Raw genomic sequence first — 17023 nt, 5'->3', positions numbered from 1 at the left:
GAGTCCATGGGCAGGGTCTTTAGGTTGGCGAGCAGTGGGCAGGGACCACTCACCGATGCGTAAAATGACTGGTGGAACTCCCGATGTCTCCCTGCGTCATCTCCATTTTCAGGTCGGCAGGTGCGCAGCCAAACCAGCTGTGCGCCCGCCAACCTGTCAACGGCCTATTGAGGCCATTTAAAAAGTCATTAACCTAATTAATGGACCTGCCCGCTCAACCTTAGGGGTGGTGAGCAGGCCGGGAGCCCTGGCGGGCTTGTGAAAAAACATCAAACCTCATCCACGGGCAGGATGAGGTTTCATGAGGGTTTTTAAATTTTTAATAAAGGTTTCAGTAAAAGTGATGGACATGTCCCAACTCATGTGACAGTGCCACATGAGGGGACGTCAGGGAAATTCTTTAGACCTTTACAGTAAAAGTTTCGATTCTGAGCAGACCTCCCTGTGGCAGCGGGACCTGCTTGCCGGCGCATAAAATGAAGTGGGGGTGACATTGGGTGTCTGTCCCGACGTCACCCTGCGTCATTTAGATTGTCAGTTGGGCGGGCACGCATCCGACCTGTCAACGGCCTATTAAGGCCATTAAAAAACCAATTGAACTCATTAATGGACCTGCCCGTCCAACCTTAGGGGTGGTGAGCAGGCCGGGAGCCCAGGGCGGGCTTGTGAAAAAGCATCAAACCTCATCCACGGGCAGGATGAGGTTTCATGAGGGATTTAAAAAATGCAAAATATTTTACAATAAAAGTTATGGACATATCCCAACTCATGTGAGAGTGTCACATGAGGGGACATGGCAGGGACATTTTTTCTAATCTTTATTCAAAGTTTTAAATCGGAGCTGATCTCCCTGAGGCATGCGTGACAGAGCACACTCCCGGCTGAGGGAATCCACCCCCACCTGCACAGGGAACGCGCAGCACATCCTGGCGCACGTCACGCTGGGCGGGCCTTAATTGGCCCACCCACTTAAAATGGCGGCAGGCCGATCGGAAGCCCGCCGCTCGCATCCACTCCTGCACTTCCCCCCCTCCGGTAGGGGGTGGGGGGGGGTGATAATGTTGCCCATAGTGTGGAATAATTAGGGGTTTTTTTTTAATTGGCACCGTCATACAGCTGGCAGTGATCCTTTACTCAGTGTAGAGTTCCCACCTCTGAGCTAGAAGATTATGTGTTCGAGCCCCATTCCATAGAATTATAGAATGGTTACCACACAGAAGGAGTCCATTCAACCCATTGTGCCCATGCATGCACTTTGCAAGAGCAACTCTGATGGTCCCACTCCACCGCTCTTTCACCATAGTCCAGCAGTCTTTCTTCTCTTCAGGTACTTATCCAATCCCCTTTTAAAAGCCACAGTTGTGTTGGCACCTCAACGCTCTCAAAGCAGTGCATTCCAGATCCTAACTACTCGTTGCATAAAAAATGGCTTTTTGTTTCATGTTACCATTGTTTCTTTTGCCAATTACCTTAAATCGGGGTCCTCGAGTTCTCAAGCTTTCCAGACAACTTCGGTAAGCAGATCAGAGCTTCAGTCTCTGAATACATGTTTATCTTCCAGAGGGGTGCTTGTGTCTGATGGGAACAGGATAGCCTCTCCATCTTTCAGGTTGGGTATTCCTGCTAGGGGGTTGCAAATCAGACTAACGACCTTCCTATGTTAAAGGGCTCCCCATTATGCTAACAACCTGGGAACACAATCTGCTGAATGGAACAGCAGGAGAAGAAATAAATTGCCTTGTGGGCCAAAGAGAGAAAAAAGGTGAACACCTGGGCCATTGTAGGGAAGGCATTATTTGGCATGCGGAATCGCCACACCTGGGTGAGAATGTTAGTCTAGCAGCAAAAGGCTTTCAATGAAAGCGCTGAGCAATTATACCCTGTCTGATGACTGCAGCAATCAGGGCAGCTTGGTTAGCACACAATCTTATGATTGGCTTCATTTTCTTCAGCTTCTCACGAGCTTCTCTTGGTTGCTTCATCTTTAGGTCGCTTCCAAGCTGTGCAGCATATAGCAGCCAACAATCATTTACAGGCCTTGGCTGAACTCTGATGAAATACAACTATTCCAATCACTGTTTGAGGACGCCGAAGATTCACTGTCCTACAACTGTGGTGGGTGCATAGGCAAGAGAGTGCCTCTCTGGTTAGGTATCTCATTGGTGTTGAAAGCCAGGGCTGCAGTACATACCATCGATTCTCCAAAATCCATCCCTGACTGCTCCTGACCCTTCAAATAAAGTTGGTTGTTCAGTCAGTGCTGGAAGGTTCCTTTGTGAGGCCCAGATAAGAGATTGTAGTTTCGAGCAGATAGGCAGAATTGTAAGAGAGGTCAGGATTTTACAGGGCAGCAGTGGCCACATCCCCTGGCTGTTAATTGGGGGCAACCCCACCTCGCCGGTCATGGACGCCCTGACCAGATTTGATGTTGAGCAGATGATTAATTGCCTACAGTTATGACTTCTTTGACGGGCAAGAAAGCAGTATGTGCCAACCTCCAATAGAAGCCAGTCAACCAGATGGCAGGAAGCTGTTCAGTAGCAGCAGCACCACCGGGAGTGGTGGCCACTGTTGGGACTGCAGCAGGCACCAGGGAGGACTCCCCAAAGTGCAGATAAGTAGAGTCAGGACTCACCAGGGTCATTCTGGTAGGCCCCAGCTGGGGGAGTTGCGGGGAGGTTTAATTGTGAGGACAGGGAGATGTCTTCAAGAGGGGGCAGCACTTTCCACTGTGGGGGTGGGGGGCCTCCATGAGCCACATGGTGCCTGCAGGAGGGACTCACTCCCTGTAAACTCCTGGGAAACGTTCCTGAATGACCTTTCTCCATCCCCAAAACCAGCCATTAGAGAACAAGGGGAGATAGAAGCATAGTGGTATTGCCACTACACTGGTGTTCCAGAGACCCAGGGTAATGCTCCAGGGACCCGGGTTCGAATCCTACCAGGGCTGATGGTGAAATTTGAATTCAATAAAAAGTTCTGGAATTAAGATCTAAAATCTGAATAACCATGAAACCATTGTTGTAAAAACCCATCTGGTTCACTAATGTCTGGCCTACCTGTGATTTCAAACCCACAATGTGGTTGACTCTTAAAGAGCCCTCTGAACAAGGGCAATAAATGATGCCAACATCCAATGAATAAAGGAAAAAAATGAGCTTCATGAAATAGAACAAAGATAGTAGATGAAAATTAAGCAAACTTTTGAGCGGAAATCTTTAAATAACTGGATGGAGGTGTAGTTAATAAATATTGAAGGAGATTAAAAATGTGACTAGATGAAAGCATCTATTTTCTTACATCTTAACGAAGAAGCAGCAGGTAATTATAATGATTTCAAGTTTGAGGAAGAAGGGAATCTGGCACTGAATGTAATAAGGAATGAGTCTGAGAGATTCTGAAACTCTAATTTCTACCACAGGTGTCAGTCATGCCCTTAAGTTTCTTTTTAAAATGGAAACTGCCCTGTATCAGCTAATGCATCAGGAGAGTAACAATGAAGCTTCTTTTTGATCTGAACTTGACCTTCCATGTCTTACTCCTTTAATCACTTCAAAGGCAGACTGTGTTCATGAAGGGGAAGGCATTGTTAGATCTGTAAAATGCTTTATTCCACGATAGGTAAAGCATTCAGGCAAAGTTGAGAAGGGAGCAAGAGACAATCAAACAAATCAGAATTCAAAAGGCAATGAAAATGTTACTGAATATATTCAAGCACTGCTTAATGGTGGCTAGAAGCAGATTCAATGATAATTTTCAAAAGGGAATTGGATAAATACTTGAAGGAGAAAATTTTGCACAGTTATGAGGAAAGGGACTAATTGGATAACTCCTTCAAAGTGCTGGCACAGACACAAAGGGTCAAATGGTTTTTTTCTGTGCTGTATTATTCGGTGATTCTATGATTGCACAATAAACCCCATCACACCTATTCTATAAATGGTTCACAGGCCAAGCAATGTGCCAGTGACAAAATAGAGAGCTCACTATATTATATTCTATGCGACTTTGGACAGAAGGATTTAAAAATTTGCTTCAGCCAGTTGTACCTCTGGGCAAGATTCATTGTTTCTTCAGTAGTGCTAACCCTATCGAGAACAGACACAATCGCTCCGGGAGAAATCTACACTCGTGAATTTTCTTTCTGCCAAAATCTCAGATGAGACATTAATTAAGTCAAAAGTGGCATGATAGTTAGAATTAGCTGTTTGAATGTTAACGTCTACAGACTAACATAGTGGGCAAATCCAATTAGTCTGATTATGCAGCCATTGATGAAATATTTGCAGAAAGATGTTGACACCTAGATAATCATGCCCCACCTTAAAATGTACAACAGCTGGCTCAAAAGTAACAACTATAACCTGAAATTATTCTGATATCTGGGTGCCCTAGTGTATGAACCACAAAAGGCTACTATGGAAGTACAGCAAGTAATTAGGAAAGCTAATAGAATGTCTTAATTTATTGTGAGGAGAATTGAATACAAAAGTAGGAAGGTTATGCTTCAGTTGTACAGGGCACTAGTGAGTCCACATTTGGAGTATTGTGTACAGTATTAGTCACCTTATTTAAGGAAGGATGTAAATGCGTTGGAAGCAATTCAGAGAAGCTTTACCAGACTAATACCAGGAATGGGTGGGTTGTCTTATGAGGAAAGGCTGGACAGGTTAGGCTTGTATCCACTGGAGTTTAGAAGAGTAAGAGGCGACTGAACTGAAACATATTAGATCCTGAGGGGTCTTGACAGGGTGGATGTGGAGAGGATGTTTCCTCTTGTGGAAGAATCTAGAACTAGGAGTCACTGTTTAAAAATAAGGGGCAGTCCATTTAAAACAGAGATGAGGTGATTTTTTTTTACTCAGAGTGTCGTGAGTCTTTGGAACTCTCTTCCTGAAAAGGTGGTGGAAGCAGAGTCTTTGAAGATTTTTAATGTAGAGGTTGATAGGTTCTTGGTAAGCAAGGGGGTGATAGGTTATCGGGGGCAGGCGGGATGCAGATTTGAGGTTACTATCAGATCAGCCATGATCTTATTAAATGGCAGAGCAGGCTTGAGGGACCGAATGGCCTACTCCTGCTCCTTGTTTGTATTTTTGTATGATAATATTAACTGGTAGCTCTGATGATTCAACTTTCATCCTGTCTGAAGAACTGCCATCCATGGACAAAAAAATTCACATCATCCATGTACAACAATACATCAAGAAGGTGCATGAAAGACTCAATTACCATGGTTTGTAGGAAATGTATTCTGAAAAGAATATTTTAGTCCCTTGCGGACTGATTTGTGATGAAGAGTATGAGTTTGGTCTCTTCAAAAGCACCTTCCAAACCTGTGACCTCCACAACCTAGAAGAACATGGGCAGCAGGTGTGTAGCAACTTCACTGCTTGCAAATTCCACTCCAAGTCACACACCATCCTGACTTGGAAATATATCACTGCTGCTTCTTCATCGCAAAATCCTGGAACAGCCTAACAGCACTCTGAGTGTACCTATACTAAGCAGGCTGCAGTGGCTCAAGGCAGCAGCTTAACACCACCTTCTCATGGACAGTTCGAGACAGTCATACAAACGCTGGCCTCACCAGCAATGCCCACATCCCATGAATGAATAACAAAAAAATGATATTAAGAAGTAATTTTTGAAAATAGTTTTAGACTGTGCAAGTTGATAATTTTGTGGCCTAATTTTCAGCGAGGAGCCACACTGAAGTCCCACACTGATTGCCCAGTGGGTAGTTCACCAAACTGCATCTGATTACTGAAGATTCATGAACTGAACATTGTGCAGCCTAGAGGATGACAGAGAAGTGACTCCACAAATATTCAATAAGTGCAATAAGGTGTGACACAAATCAAGTAATTCTGATCCAAGATGGCGTCCAAGGCCCAGGTTGGAAGATTGCTCTGAGACATTACATTGTCAGGAGCTGTGCCGTGACAATGCATCCACAGAACGTGGTGCAGTGTTTAGACCTAGCCACTGTGAGCATTAAACATGGCACAGTGTCTACATGTGGCCATTGTGAACAAGTGGTCAACAGAAAGCAGCTTGATAAAGTATGTCATCTGATGCTGAAATATCTGCATCAGTTTCCAAAGGACAGAAAAGCCCATATTCATGTATGTTAGAAGCAAAAGAAATACTTTTGGCCAAAGTGTGATGAGAGTCCATTCTGGGTTGGTAAGAAAAACATGGGAATTTGAGTATTGTTGCAGTTTAAGCATCATTGGAGAATGTTTTAAATGTTAATATATCATAAACCTATGCCAGAAACCAAGTTAGGACTGAAAAACTGACACACCAATCTGGAATCAACACACCGAGTTACAGTGAATACTGAGGGAATAATGCAGGAGTTTCTCTAAACTGAACCAGATATATCCGGAGACAGTGGACCAACTGCATTAACTTTGCACTTAACGGAAGCAGCAAGTTATATATTGGCAGTAAACCCAAACTTGTAGCAGTAGCTCCTGTTAAATAGCTCCTGGACAATATAACCTGAGCACGCTTTGTTGGTTCATACCATTGTATTTGGGCAGATGGTGTTGTTTTGGCCACAACACCAGGAAGGAAAGAAGGAGGACCATGCCTTCCCTCTCCCATTTCCTTTTGCTTTGATTTTTCCCTCTGTCCTCATCTTACACCTGCACCCCCACTTTTAATCCCTGCGATGACCCTGATGTCTTCGCTAACTCTCTTCATGTGATTACGGCCACTGTGGAAGCCCCAGGTACGCATCCCTAATCAGCATCATTTAGAGGCAGAAACAGGGTGACCTCCACAGCTGGGAGATTATTAAATGGGAAATGTGGAACTTTGCAATGCTTTTTGCTGATTTTCAAGTTACAGCCAAATCTTAGCACGCAAGCTTCAATTATCACACAAAGCAAAAGATTTGTGACCTTGCAACTACAGTTTTGGACATGAATCTATTTTAATGGGCCTGAGATGTCAAATCCCTCTGTGTTCAGGATCTTTGCTTCTTACCATAGTTGAACTGGCTATTTGTCTTCTCACAGTTAATAATGTTGAATCGATAGGGGATCCCAGCTTTCATGCCACTGATCTTAAAGTAGAACCACTGGTGCTGAAAGTCTGTGTTGATGTCGGCATTCATAATCAAATCATATTCATATCTAGACAGGAATAGGAAATCAGAACAAAATGAATTGGAGCAGGAGTAGGCCATACTGTGGAGTGAGCCTTGCCGTTTAATAAGATCATGCCTGTTCCTCCACCTGACCTCCGCTTTCCTGTCCAATCCCCATACCTCTTGAACCCAAAAACATATTGATCTCAGCCTTGAATACAAGTGAAGAAATCTTTCCTCACCTAAGTCCCAAATGACCAACCCGAAATGGCCAATCCCTTGTCCTGAGACCATGCCCCCTAGTTCTAGACTCCACAGATAAGGAAAACAGTCTCTCAAGGTGGAATCTACCGTTCTGGAGTGTAAGCTGGGAGGCCTGGAGTGGGGGTGGGGGGGGTTGGCGGTGGGAGTGAGAGTGATTTTCGCTCAGGGGTGGGATGGGTGACCATGCACAAACTCATACCGGTCAGCTTATTAGGTACAGACAAGGACCTTGTCAAATCTTGTTGCAGGGCCGTCATCGCCTCCACCCTTACCTCAGGGGCTTAAAGGTCCGGGGGCCATAAAGTGCACCCGGACAGGCATTCACTCACTGCAAGCCAGGAGGATCAGTCTGGCTGTTGTTCCAGATGGGGAAACCTACTGCAGATACCAGAATGTCACAGAGCAGAAGTATGGCCCCATAGTTTGTTGCAGGATCTCCTCCAGACCATCCAGGAAAGGCCAGAGGTCCTGTTCCCCAGCGATGGCAGCAGGAAGACCCCCTGTCTGACCAAGGCAGCCTGGATAGAGGTTGCAGCGCAGGTCAGTGCCAGTGGGGCCCACAAAAAAACCTGGTGCAGTGTCGATAAAGAATAAATGATCTACTGCACTCTGCAAGGGTAAGTTGCACCATCTAGTCACTGCAATGTGATATTCATAGGGAAACCAGGCAGTGTGAATGTGCGAGTGCAGAGGGATGTCAGATAGGAGAATCGTGTACAGGACTCAGCAGAGGATGAAATATGTGGACTGAATGTGAGGCAGCCACTTCATGCTGCCAATGTTGTACCAGTTGCAGGGTAGTGTGCTTGCTAGTCACTTACTGCTCATGCACCCATTGGGATGACACTCAATCCTCTGTCTGTCTATAGGAGAAAAATGCTCACAGCAGGAAGGAGTGGTCCCAGGCCGGTAGCAGAGTGCTGGATATTCAGATCCTCACCCCATTCAAGGAGAAGGCCGCAGAACTAGCCAGGGAGGACCAGAAATGTGCCAGCATGAATGGTGACACAGGACTCTCACGGGAAGCCAGTGAGGATGCCTCCAGTCTGCAGTTGTCCAAAGCGCTGATAGAGTGAGACATTATTTAGATAAGGGATTGTGCATAAACGTCACTTAATTTTTTCTCTTCTCAACTTCAGTTACCAGTAAGCAGGCCAAGCAGAAGAAGAGGAAGCATCCCAACCCCCGCTCCAACTCCACCTCTGAGGAGGGTGACTCTCACGACGATGAAGCACTGTTACAGTATTCCCATGTACCCTCCACTAGCACAGATACAGTCACTTCAGTGGGTCCATGCTCTAGAGTAGGCTCAGAGTCACAATCTGGCGACCACACATTGACACGGGAACACAGCTGGTGGAGGAAGTGACTGCCGAGGTCCCTGACACTCAGAGACTGCTGGAGACCAGGCTCCTGCTGAGCCACATGCAGAATACTAGCCCCTGGACTCAGACATAAGAGTCCTGTTGGAGACGCAGTGACAGGCAGGGGAACATCAGGCAGAGCTGCCAGAGGCCATGTGCAGACTGGACCGAAGGCTGGAGGAGTCCATCCACATTCTGTCTGATATCGTGGCTCTGACATGCAAGCGATCGGCTGCCTCCCTGGAAAGAGTGACGATTGCCTTGGAGACCCAGGTCCACAGCGGCTGCTGGATGTGCGTTTGGACCTGCACCTCATTGCTCTAGCCATGGGTGCAGTGCATCAATGGCAAAGCAAGAGGGGAATGGGGCACTTCAACCCCCTACCAGGTGCCCCTTCCACTCAAGGAGTCAGGGATGTGCCACTGGACACCCACAGGGAGGAGGAGTGCTGGCCAGGCACCCCAGGGACATCATCCCAGGACACTCCAAGGGTGCCCTGCCACTCCACCTCCACTCTGCCAGTGACCCCATCGCCTCCAGCAGGCAGAGGAGGATGCAGCTGCACCAGGGCAGGAGACCCCCAGCAGGCCAGAGCTTACTAGGCCTCGGGTCACCAGAGGATGTCTGCCAAGGTCATTACAGTCAACACGGCACAGCAGTTAACAGACTGCCTCTACCACAGCTGTGAATGTTGGAGTTATACCTGGGCATAGCAATAGAGAAATAAATTTTGAAGGGATATAAGTGGCACAGGTGTCCAATCACTGTACATATGATTCACACTTCTAAATATATGTTTAACTGCACTGTGTTTAGCTTTGCTATATTCTCATGATACTACTAGTTACAGCAATGGTGGCGAGGAGTTAAGGGCATTGCACTTTGTTCCCAATCAGATTCTAATGATGTGATTCTACCGATACACCATTTATTGTCTCACATCATCAATAATGGCATCACTGAGTATCCCCAATTGAGTTTGTTTAAGCCTTGGCCATCATTCATGAATGTGTGGCCTAAGGACACAACAGGCACCCCAGCAGTTATTGAGCTCCGTGAGAATGCTGTCTGTGCAGTGTTTACAGCTGAGTTATTGCATGCCCTGCTGGGGTCCTGCTGTGATTTGTGAGGAGGAGGCAAAGAGGCCTCAAGGTGAGTTGACAGGCTAAGTGAGTGGCCAGGAACATGGCAGATGGAGTATAAGGGTCAAAAGCATGAGGCTCGGCACTGTGCTCTGAGCAGCAAACTAGAGTCTTTGCTAGGTGCTCAGATAATAGGAAGTGTGGACAGCCAAATGGACCTGACTGCCCATATTCAAAAGTAACTGTGAGTAACATGCAGGTGCAACTGGCAAGTAAGGAGTCCTTGATTGTAAGAGGGGTTGAGTGTAGGATCAAAGAGGTCAGGCTGCAGCTAACTACAGCCTTGGTGAGTCCTCACCTGGAGAATTGAGTGTCCTATTCAACTCCTTACCTAGAGAGGGATAGCTCTCCCATCAAGGGATTACATCCAGGGTTCACCAGACTGATTCCAGGGACTGTGGGATTGTCCTATGAGGTGAGAGTGAGGAGAATGGGCCTGTATTCTCCAGAGTGCAAAGAGACTATCTAAGTTCTAAATGAAGTATAAAGACCTTTTACGGGGCTCTGCAGGGTTGTTACAGGAAGGATGTTTCCCATGACTGGAGTGTCCAGAACAAGGGAACATAGTCTCAGAGTAAAAGCATACCTCAGACTGAGATGTTTAGGAATTTCAACACTCAAAGGGCGGTGAATGTTTGGAAGTCTCCAGCCCATAGGGCAGTGGAGGTTCTGTCACTGAGTTTGCTCAACTAGTTGATTGATAGATTTGTAGCTAAAGATCCGGGAGCATCAAGGATATGAATCGACACAGGGTTTACTACAGCTCCCAGTTTTGCTGGGATCTCAAGGCCATAAGACCCATGTGTCAGGAACGAACCTGCTGCTGTGTAGGCTTCACCATAGAGAGGAGAATACAACTCCACGCTCTGAAGAAGAGTCTTATGGACTTGAAACGTTAACTTTGTTTCTCTCTCCACAGATGCTGTCAGACCTGCTGAGCTTTTCCAGCATTTTTTGATTTTATTTCAAGGTTCTTATCCAGTTGCCTCATGATTATTAGGGTGTCCCTTTAGTCAGCCAATTGTGCTCAGCATTAACTCCACCCACCCAAAACGACCCTCCTCCCATTTCGAAGGGTCGCAATTTCAAAACTTTTAAAAATGGTGCGCGTCACATTTCACACTCACTCCACCACCTTCCACCCTTCCCATCACCCACCAACTTCCCCCAATCACCCTTCACCCACCCAATATAACCATTCTTCTCCCCTCTGTTAACCTTCAACTTTCCCCTGTTGCCCTTGAGCCTATAACCATCACCCTCCATATGCTTCTCTCCCCTCTGAGCCTACACACGTTACTGTCACCACGCCCACACTGACACTGACCCCTCCCATTATCCATGTCATCTGTTTAGTCCATTTCCCACCATGCTATCCAACCATGACCCTCAACCCACTGCCCTACCACATTCCACCCTCCCCTCTCACTGTGACTGTTCCCTCCGCTGCCCAGTCCCCTCAGTTCAACCCCCAGGTCCCCACCATAGACAGCATTGACCCCGATCTTTTGGACCATCTCTCTCCCACTAGCTCTGTCCAGAAAACCCCTCCCCACCCAACCACAGGACCCCCATACACAACAAGCAAGGCCATTCCCTCCCTCCCACATTTCTGCACCCTCGCATTCTCCTCCTGCCTTCCTCCCTGCCCCAAACAATCTGGTTTCCTGCTGCAGACATCACCCCTGCCTCAGACAGTCTGGCCTCCTTCCCCAAACACCCTCCCACCATGCCCCACTGACTCTTGTACCTTGTACCAGCCTCAGTTCCACGCTTCCCTGCAGACCCTGACTCCCTTGTCAATCCACCTTCACTCTTTCCCAGCAGACTCCATCCTCCCTCCCTTGGTCAATCTCCACGCAACTTGGACAACCAACACCCAAACTCAAACTTAGCCTGCCATACAAGAACACTCTTGAAAGAAGGCAAGGTAGTGGCTACTCACTCCAAAGTCCAGGAAGATGTCTACTTCCCCTGGTGCATGCTACTTATATGCAGCCACAAATCTGAAGGCACACATTTCTTGCAGGCAGAGAGCTTAATTCGGAGTGGGGTCTTAGTTCTGGCAAGCTGGCCTTTTAATGAGCATGCATGACATACAAATGCACGCAGAAGGACTTTGCAACATTTGGCGTCAAGAATCTTGAACCCCCTTTGAAGTTCTGAGAACTTAACTGCGAAAGTTTGCCCTGCCGTCAGGAAGCAGAATTTTAGCCTCCCGCGTAATTAAGTTACCCCTCTGGCCTTTCTTCCCACTCCAAGTGAGCCCGGAAGATTCCGCCCCAAGCAGCAAATGACATTCTAATGACCTTTATTAAACAATGGAAATATTGCTCCATGACTATACAAACTCTAACATGAACAGACAGTAGGAGCAGTAATAGTGTGACCATTCTGCCTACCCACTAAGCATTCACACAGAGTAGCCCTATCCATGAGGAACACCCGTTCATTCCTTCATTTTGTCATATTTATATTAAAATGATGACCAACTATAAAACATTTAAAACACTATTTGTAGTAAGAAGAGAGAAAGACTTGCATTTATATAGCACTTTTTATGGCCCAGGACAAAGCAGCCCGCTTGATCAGCACTCTATCCACCAGCTTAAACATTCATTCCCTCCACCACTGATGACAGTGGCAGCAGTGTGTGTAACATCAACAAGATACACTGCAGAAACTCACCAAGGCTCCTTTAAAAGCGCCTTCCAAACACGCAGCCTCTACTACCTAGAAGGACAAGGGCAACAAATTCATGGGAACACCACCTGCAAGTTCCCCCCCAAGCTACACACCATCCTGGCTTGGAAATATATTGCCGTTCCTTCACTGTCGCTGGGTTAAAATCCTGGAACTCCCTCCCTAACAGCACTGTGGGTGTACCTACAACACATGGACTGCAGCGGTTCAAGAAGGCAGCTCACCACCACCTTCTCAAGGGCAATTAGGGATGGGCAATAAATGCTGGCATAGCTAGTGATACCCACACCACATGAACAAATAAATTTTAAAAACTGGCGGATGTCTCAAAGAGCTTTACGGCCAATGAAGTACTTTTGAAGTGTAGTCACTGTTGTAATGTAGGAAGTTCAGCAGCCTGTTCATGCACAGCAAGCCCCCATAAACAGCAAGGTGATAATGACCAGATAATCTGTTTTTTGTGCTGTTCATTGAGGGATAAATTGGCCAGGACACCAGGGATAACTCCCCTCCTCTTCTTTGAAATGGTGTCATGGGATCTTTTACATCCACCTGGGCAGGCAAATGAGGCATCAGTTTAACATTTCATCCAAAAGCCAACACCTCTGAGTGCAGTACTGCATTGGACCGTCGGCCTTAAAAAGTCCTGGAATGGGTCTTGAGCCCAGAACCTTGTGGCTCAGTGTAGTAATTATGGTTTTATTTAGTGTGTAATGTACCTTTAAGAACAATACTTGTTAAGGAAGATCACATGATCTGTAGTAACTAATAGGAGAGTAGCGCAGGCTACCTGATCGGTCAGTGTAGAGATGGAGTTGGAGTTGAAAGCACACGTGTAGTTGCTGCTGAGTATATTGTAAATAATCTTAATGTTTCCACCCAAGAAGTGTCTGCAGATCAACTCTGTCATTAATAGCACAACTCGGACACCCTACAACACTCAGCAGTGACATTGCTACCAACTGAACTACAGCTGACACTATTTAGTAGTAAATTATTTTCCCCTGAGAAGACAATGCTTCCTACAATACCTAAGCTTTCTACTGTTCTAATATGCCTTTAAGGGACATCAGCATGACATCACTAGATGGGAAATATGTCATGTGATCCAGTCTTAGTTTCACTTTTGCTTTGAGCAGAGCACACACACACAGCTCTGATGTCTTTAAGCTTTATACCTATGTATAAATGTTCTCATGCGCCTAGTCTTAATAAATGAACACACAACGTGTTTACCCAATCCCTTATGAGTGATTGGTGCCTTTTGTCTTGTACAGTAAATAAGCCCAAGGTTTTATATCATTATAATGATACAACATCTACCCCTAAAGCTTTGTGGGTTAATGGTGCTCAGCCAAATAACACCAAAAGCTCCAGCTTGGATTCCTGATCTGGGTTAACCTTTGCTGACCTTAGGCAAGTCAGTGATAAGGAGCGCACTATTAGCCTCTCGATAGTCTCACTACATATACCGGATTGCACGATGCACCACACACAGCATGTTGCCCTTCTTCACGCTTACTTGCGAACTTGAATAGCTTTCCGAAGATTGCCTGACTCAAAATTTGAGCTGAACTTCAGGGAAACATCCTCTTCTGATGGAAGCAATGAAAGACTGTAAGGTAAAAAAACAGAAAAAGTTGATAGGAATAATACTTGAACCCAAAATAAAAATCAATAGGGCACACCCAGCACATTTAATCAAATGGTCTATTTAAAAAAAACAAGTAGATGTCTGACCTAGGGTAGAAATTTTATACCCTGATTCTTCACACTATTGGGGATTTAATGAAATACTGTCGCAACAAAGGTATTAATTTCACCACAACTGTTTACTGATCTCTGCTAGTTTTTTTCTTTTGATTGATACTTCCAAGGGATGTGAGCATTGTTGGCAAGTCCAGCATTTGTTGCCCATCCCTAACTGCCCTTGTACTGAATGCCTTGCTAGGCCATTGCAAAGGACAGTTAAGAGTTAACCACATTGCTGTGGGCCTGGAGTCACATGTAGGCCAGACCAAGGACGGCAGATTTCCTTCCCTAAAAGGGATCAGTGAACCAGATGGGTTTTTATGGCAATCGATGATAGCTCCATAATCAACATCATCGTGAGTAGCTTTCAATTCCAGATTTTATTAATTGAATTTAAATTCCACCAGCTGCTGTGGCAGTGGAAGACACAAGTGACATCCCCAAAGTTCAAGAGAGACGGGGGGCAGAGATGAGTATGGTGGCCATTACCAAGGAGAAGGTGCTAGGAAAACTGAAAGGTCTGAAGGTGGATAAATCACCTGGATCAGATGGATTACACCCCAGAGTTCTGAAGGAGATAGCTGAAGAGATAGTGGAGGTGTTAGTGGTGATCTTTCAGGAATCACTGGAGTCAGGAAGGGTCCCAGAGGACTGGAAAATCGCTAATGTAACCCCCCTGTTTAAGAAGGGAGTGAGGCAAAAGACGGGAAATTACAGGCCGAATAGCCTGACCTCGGTCGTTGGTAAGATTTTAGAGTCCATTATTAAGGATGAGATTTCAGAATACTTGGAAGTGCATGGTAAAATCGGGCAAAGTCAGCATGGTTTCATCAAGGGGAGGTCATGCCTGACAAATCTGTTAGAATTCTTTGAGGAGGTAACGAGTAGGTTAGACAAAGGAGAGCCAATGGATGTTATCTACTTGGACTTCCAGAAGGCCTTTGACAAGGTGACGCACAGGAGGCTGCTCAGTAAGATAAGAGCCCATGGTGTTAGAGGCAAGGTATTACCATGGATAGAAGATTGGCTGTCTGGCAGGAGGCAGAGAGTGGGGATAAGGGGGTCCTTCTCAGGATGGTGGCCGGTGACTAGTGGAGTTCTGCAGGGGCCAGTGTTGGGACCACAACTTTTCACTTTATACATTAATGATCTAGATGAAGGAACTGAGGGCATCCTGGCTAAGTTTGCAGATGATACAAAGATAGGTGGAGGGACAGGTGGTATTGAGGAGATGGGGAGGCTGCAGAAGGATTTGGACAGGTTAGGAGAATGGGCAAAAAAGTGGCAGATGGAATACAACGTGGGGAAATGTGAGGTCATGCACTTTGGTAGGAAGAATAGAGGCATAGACTATTTTCTAAATAGGGAGAGAATTCAGAAATCTGGAGTGCAAAGGGACTTGGGAGTCCTAGTCCAGGATTCTCTTAAGGTTAACTTGCAGGTTGAGTCAGTAGTTAGGAAGGCAAATGCAATGTTGGCATTTATTTCGAGAGGACTAGAATATAAAAGCAGGGATGTGCTGCTGAGGCTTTATAAGGCTCTGGTCAGACCACATTTAGAATATTGTGAGCAATTTTGGGCCCTGTATCTCAGGAAGGATGTGCTGGCCCTGGAGAGGGTCCAAAGGAGGTTCACGAGAATGATCCCAGGAATGAAAGGCTTAACATATGAGGAACGTTTGAGGACTCTGGGTCTATACTCGATGGAGTTTAGAAGGATGAGGGGGGATCTGATTAAAACTTACAGAATAATGAAAGGCCTGGATAGAGTGGACATGGGGAAGATGTTTCCATTAGTAGGAGAGACTAGGACCCGAGGGCACAGCCTCAGAGTAAAGGGAAGACCTTTTAGAACAGAGATGAGGAGAAGCTTCTTTAGCCAGAGAGTGGTGAATCTATGGAATTCATTGCCACAGAAGGCTGTGGAGGTCAGGTCATTGAGTGTATTTAAGACTGAGATAGATAGGTTCTTGATTGGTAAGGGGATCAAAGATTACGGGGAGAAGGCGGGAGAATGGGGTTGAGAAGCTTATCAGCCATGATTGAATGGCGGAGCAGACTCGATGGGCCGAATGGCCTAATTTCTGCTCTTATGTCTTATGGTCTTATGGTCTTATAGGATTTGAGCCCATGTTCCCCCACCCCTGCCCCCAGGGTTAGCCTGGGCCTCTGGATTACTAGTCCAATGACATTACCACCACGCCATCATCTCCCCCTAAAATAGCTTTATAATATTGCCTTGTTAGTTATGCCATAACTTGCAGTCTCTTTAAGGACCACCTGTTAAGGCCACAGGTAGACGTGATTTTTCCGAGTGCAGCCAGTTGTCAGCTCCTTCAGGACAAATTAATCTTGCAGTAGGGGCATCAAATTTACTTTAGAGCACTTACTTAGCTATGCAAACTGACGCCTATTTCAAGTGTGGGCACTGCACACCAATTTCTGACCTTTACCAATATGCCAATTGCTTCCACCTCATAGCAAGTCTGCATGGTTTCCACCATATTGGAGGCTTAGGAGGCCATTGAACATCTGTTCAGCCAAATTTCTAAGTCATCAAATTTAAGGGTGATACTTTGCAGAGTCCCTAGGCATCTCTTGTGGTACTCGTTCCTAAGATAACACAATTCTGTAGTTTACTGAAAATTAAATGATTAAAAGAAGCTGATGTGCATCATTTGCCTCACAAAGCGAAGATCC

General features: G+C 46.0%; 1 protein-coding gene across 1 annotated transcript in view; it reads right to left on the bottom strand.

The window, feature by feature from the left end:
- Positions 1 to 17023, bottom strand: part of agbl1 (AGBL carboxypeptidase 1) — a 191382-nt gene that overhangs the window by 125506 nt on the left and 48853 nt on the right. The window contains exons 13-14 of the mRNA XM_078529973.1: positions 14095 to 14187; positions 6997 to 7145 (exon numbers count right to left, since the gene is read on the bottom strand). Coding sequence (XP_078386099.1) covers positions 6997 to 7145; positions 14095 to 14187 — 242 coding nt within the window. The remainder of the gene's footprint in view (positions 1 to 6996; positions 7146 to 14094; positions 14188 to 17023) is intronic.

This window comes from Cetorhinus maximus, chromosome 26 (genome assembly GCF_964194155.1).
Source record: "Cetorhinus maximus chromosome 26, sCetMax3.hap1.1, whole genome shotgun sequence".
NCBI classification, from domain to species: Eukaryota; Metazoa; Chordata; class Chondrichthyes; order Lamniformes; family Cetorhinidae; genus Cetorhinus; species Cetorhinus maximus.
The sequence above is the reverse complement of the archived record's forward strand: the minus strand, read 5'-3'. Positions and strand labels throughout refer to the sequence as shown.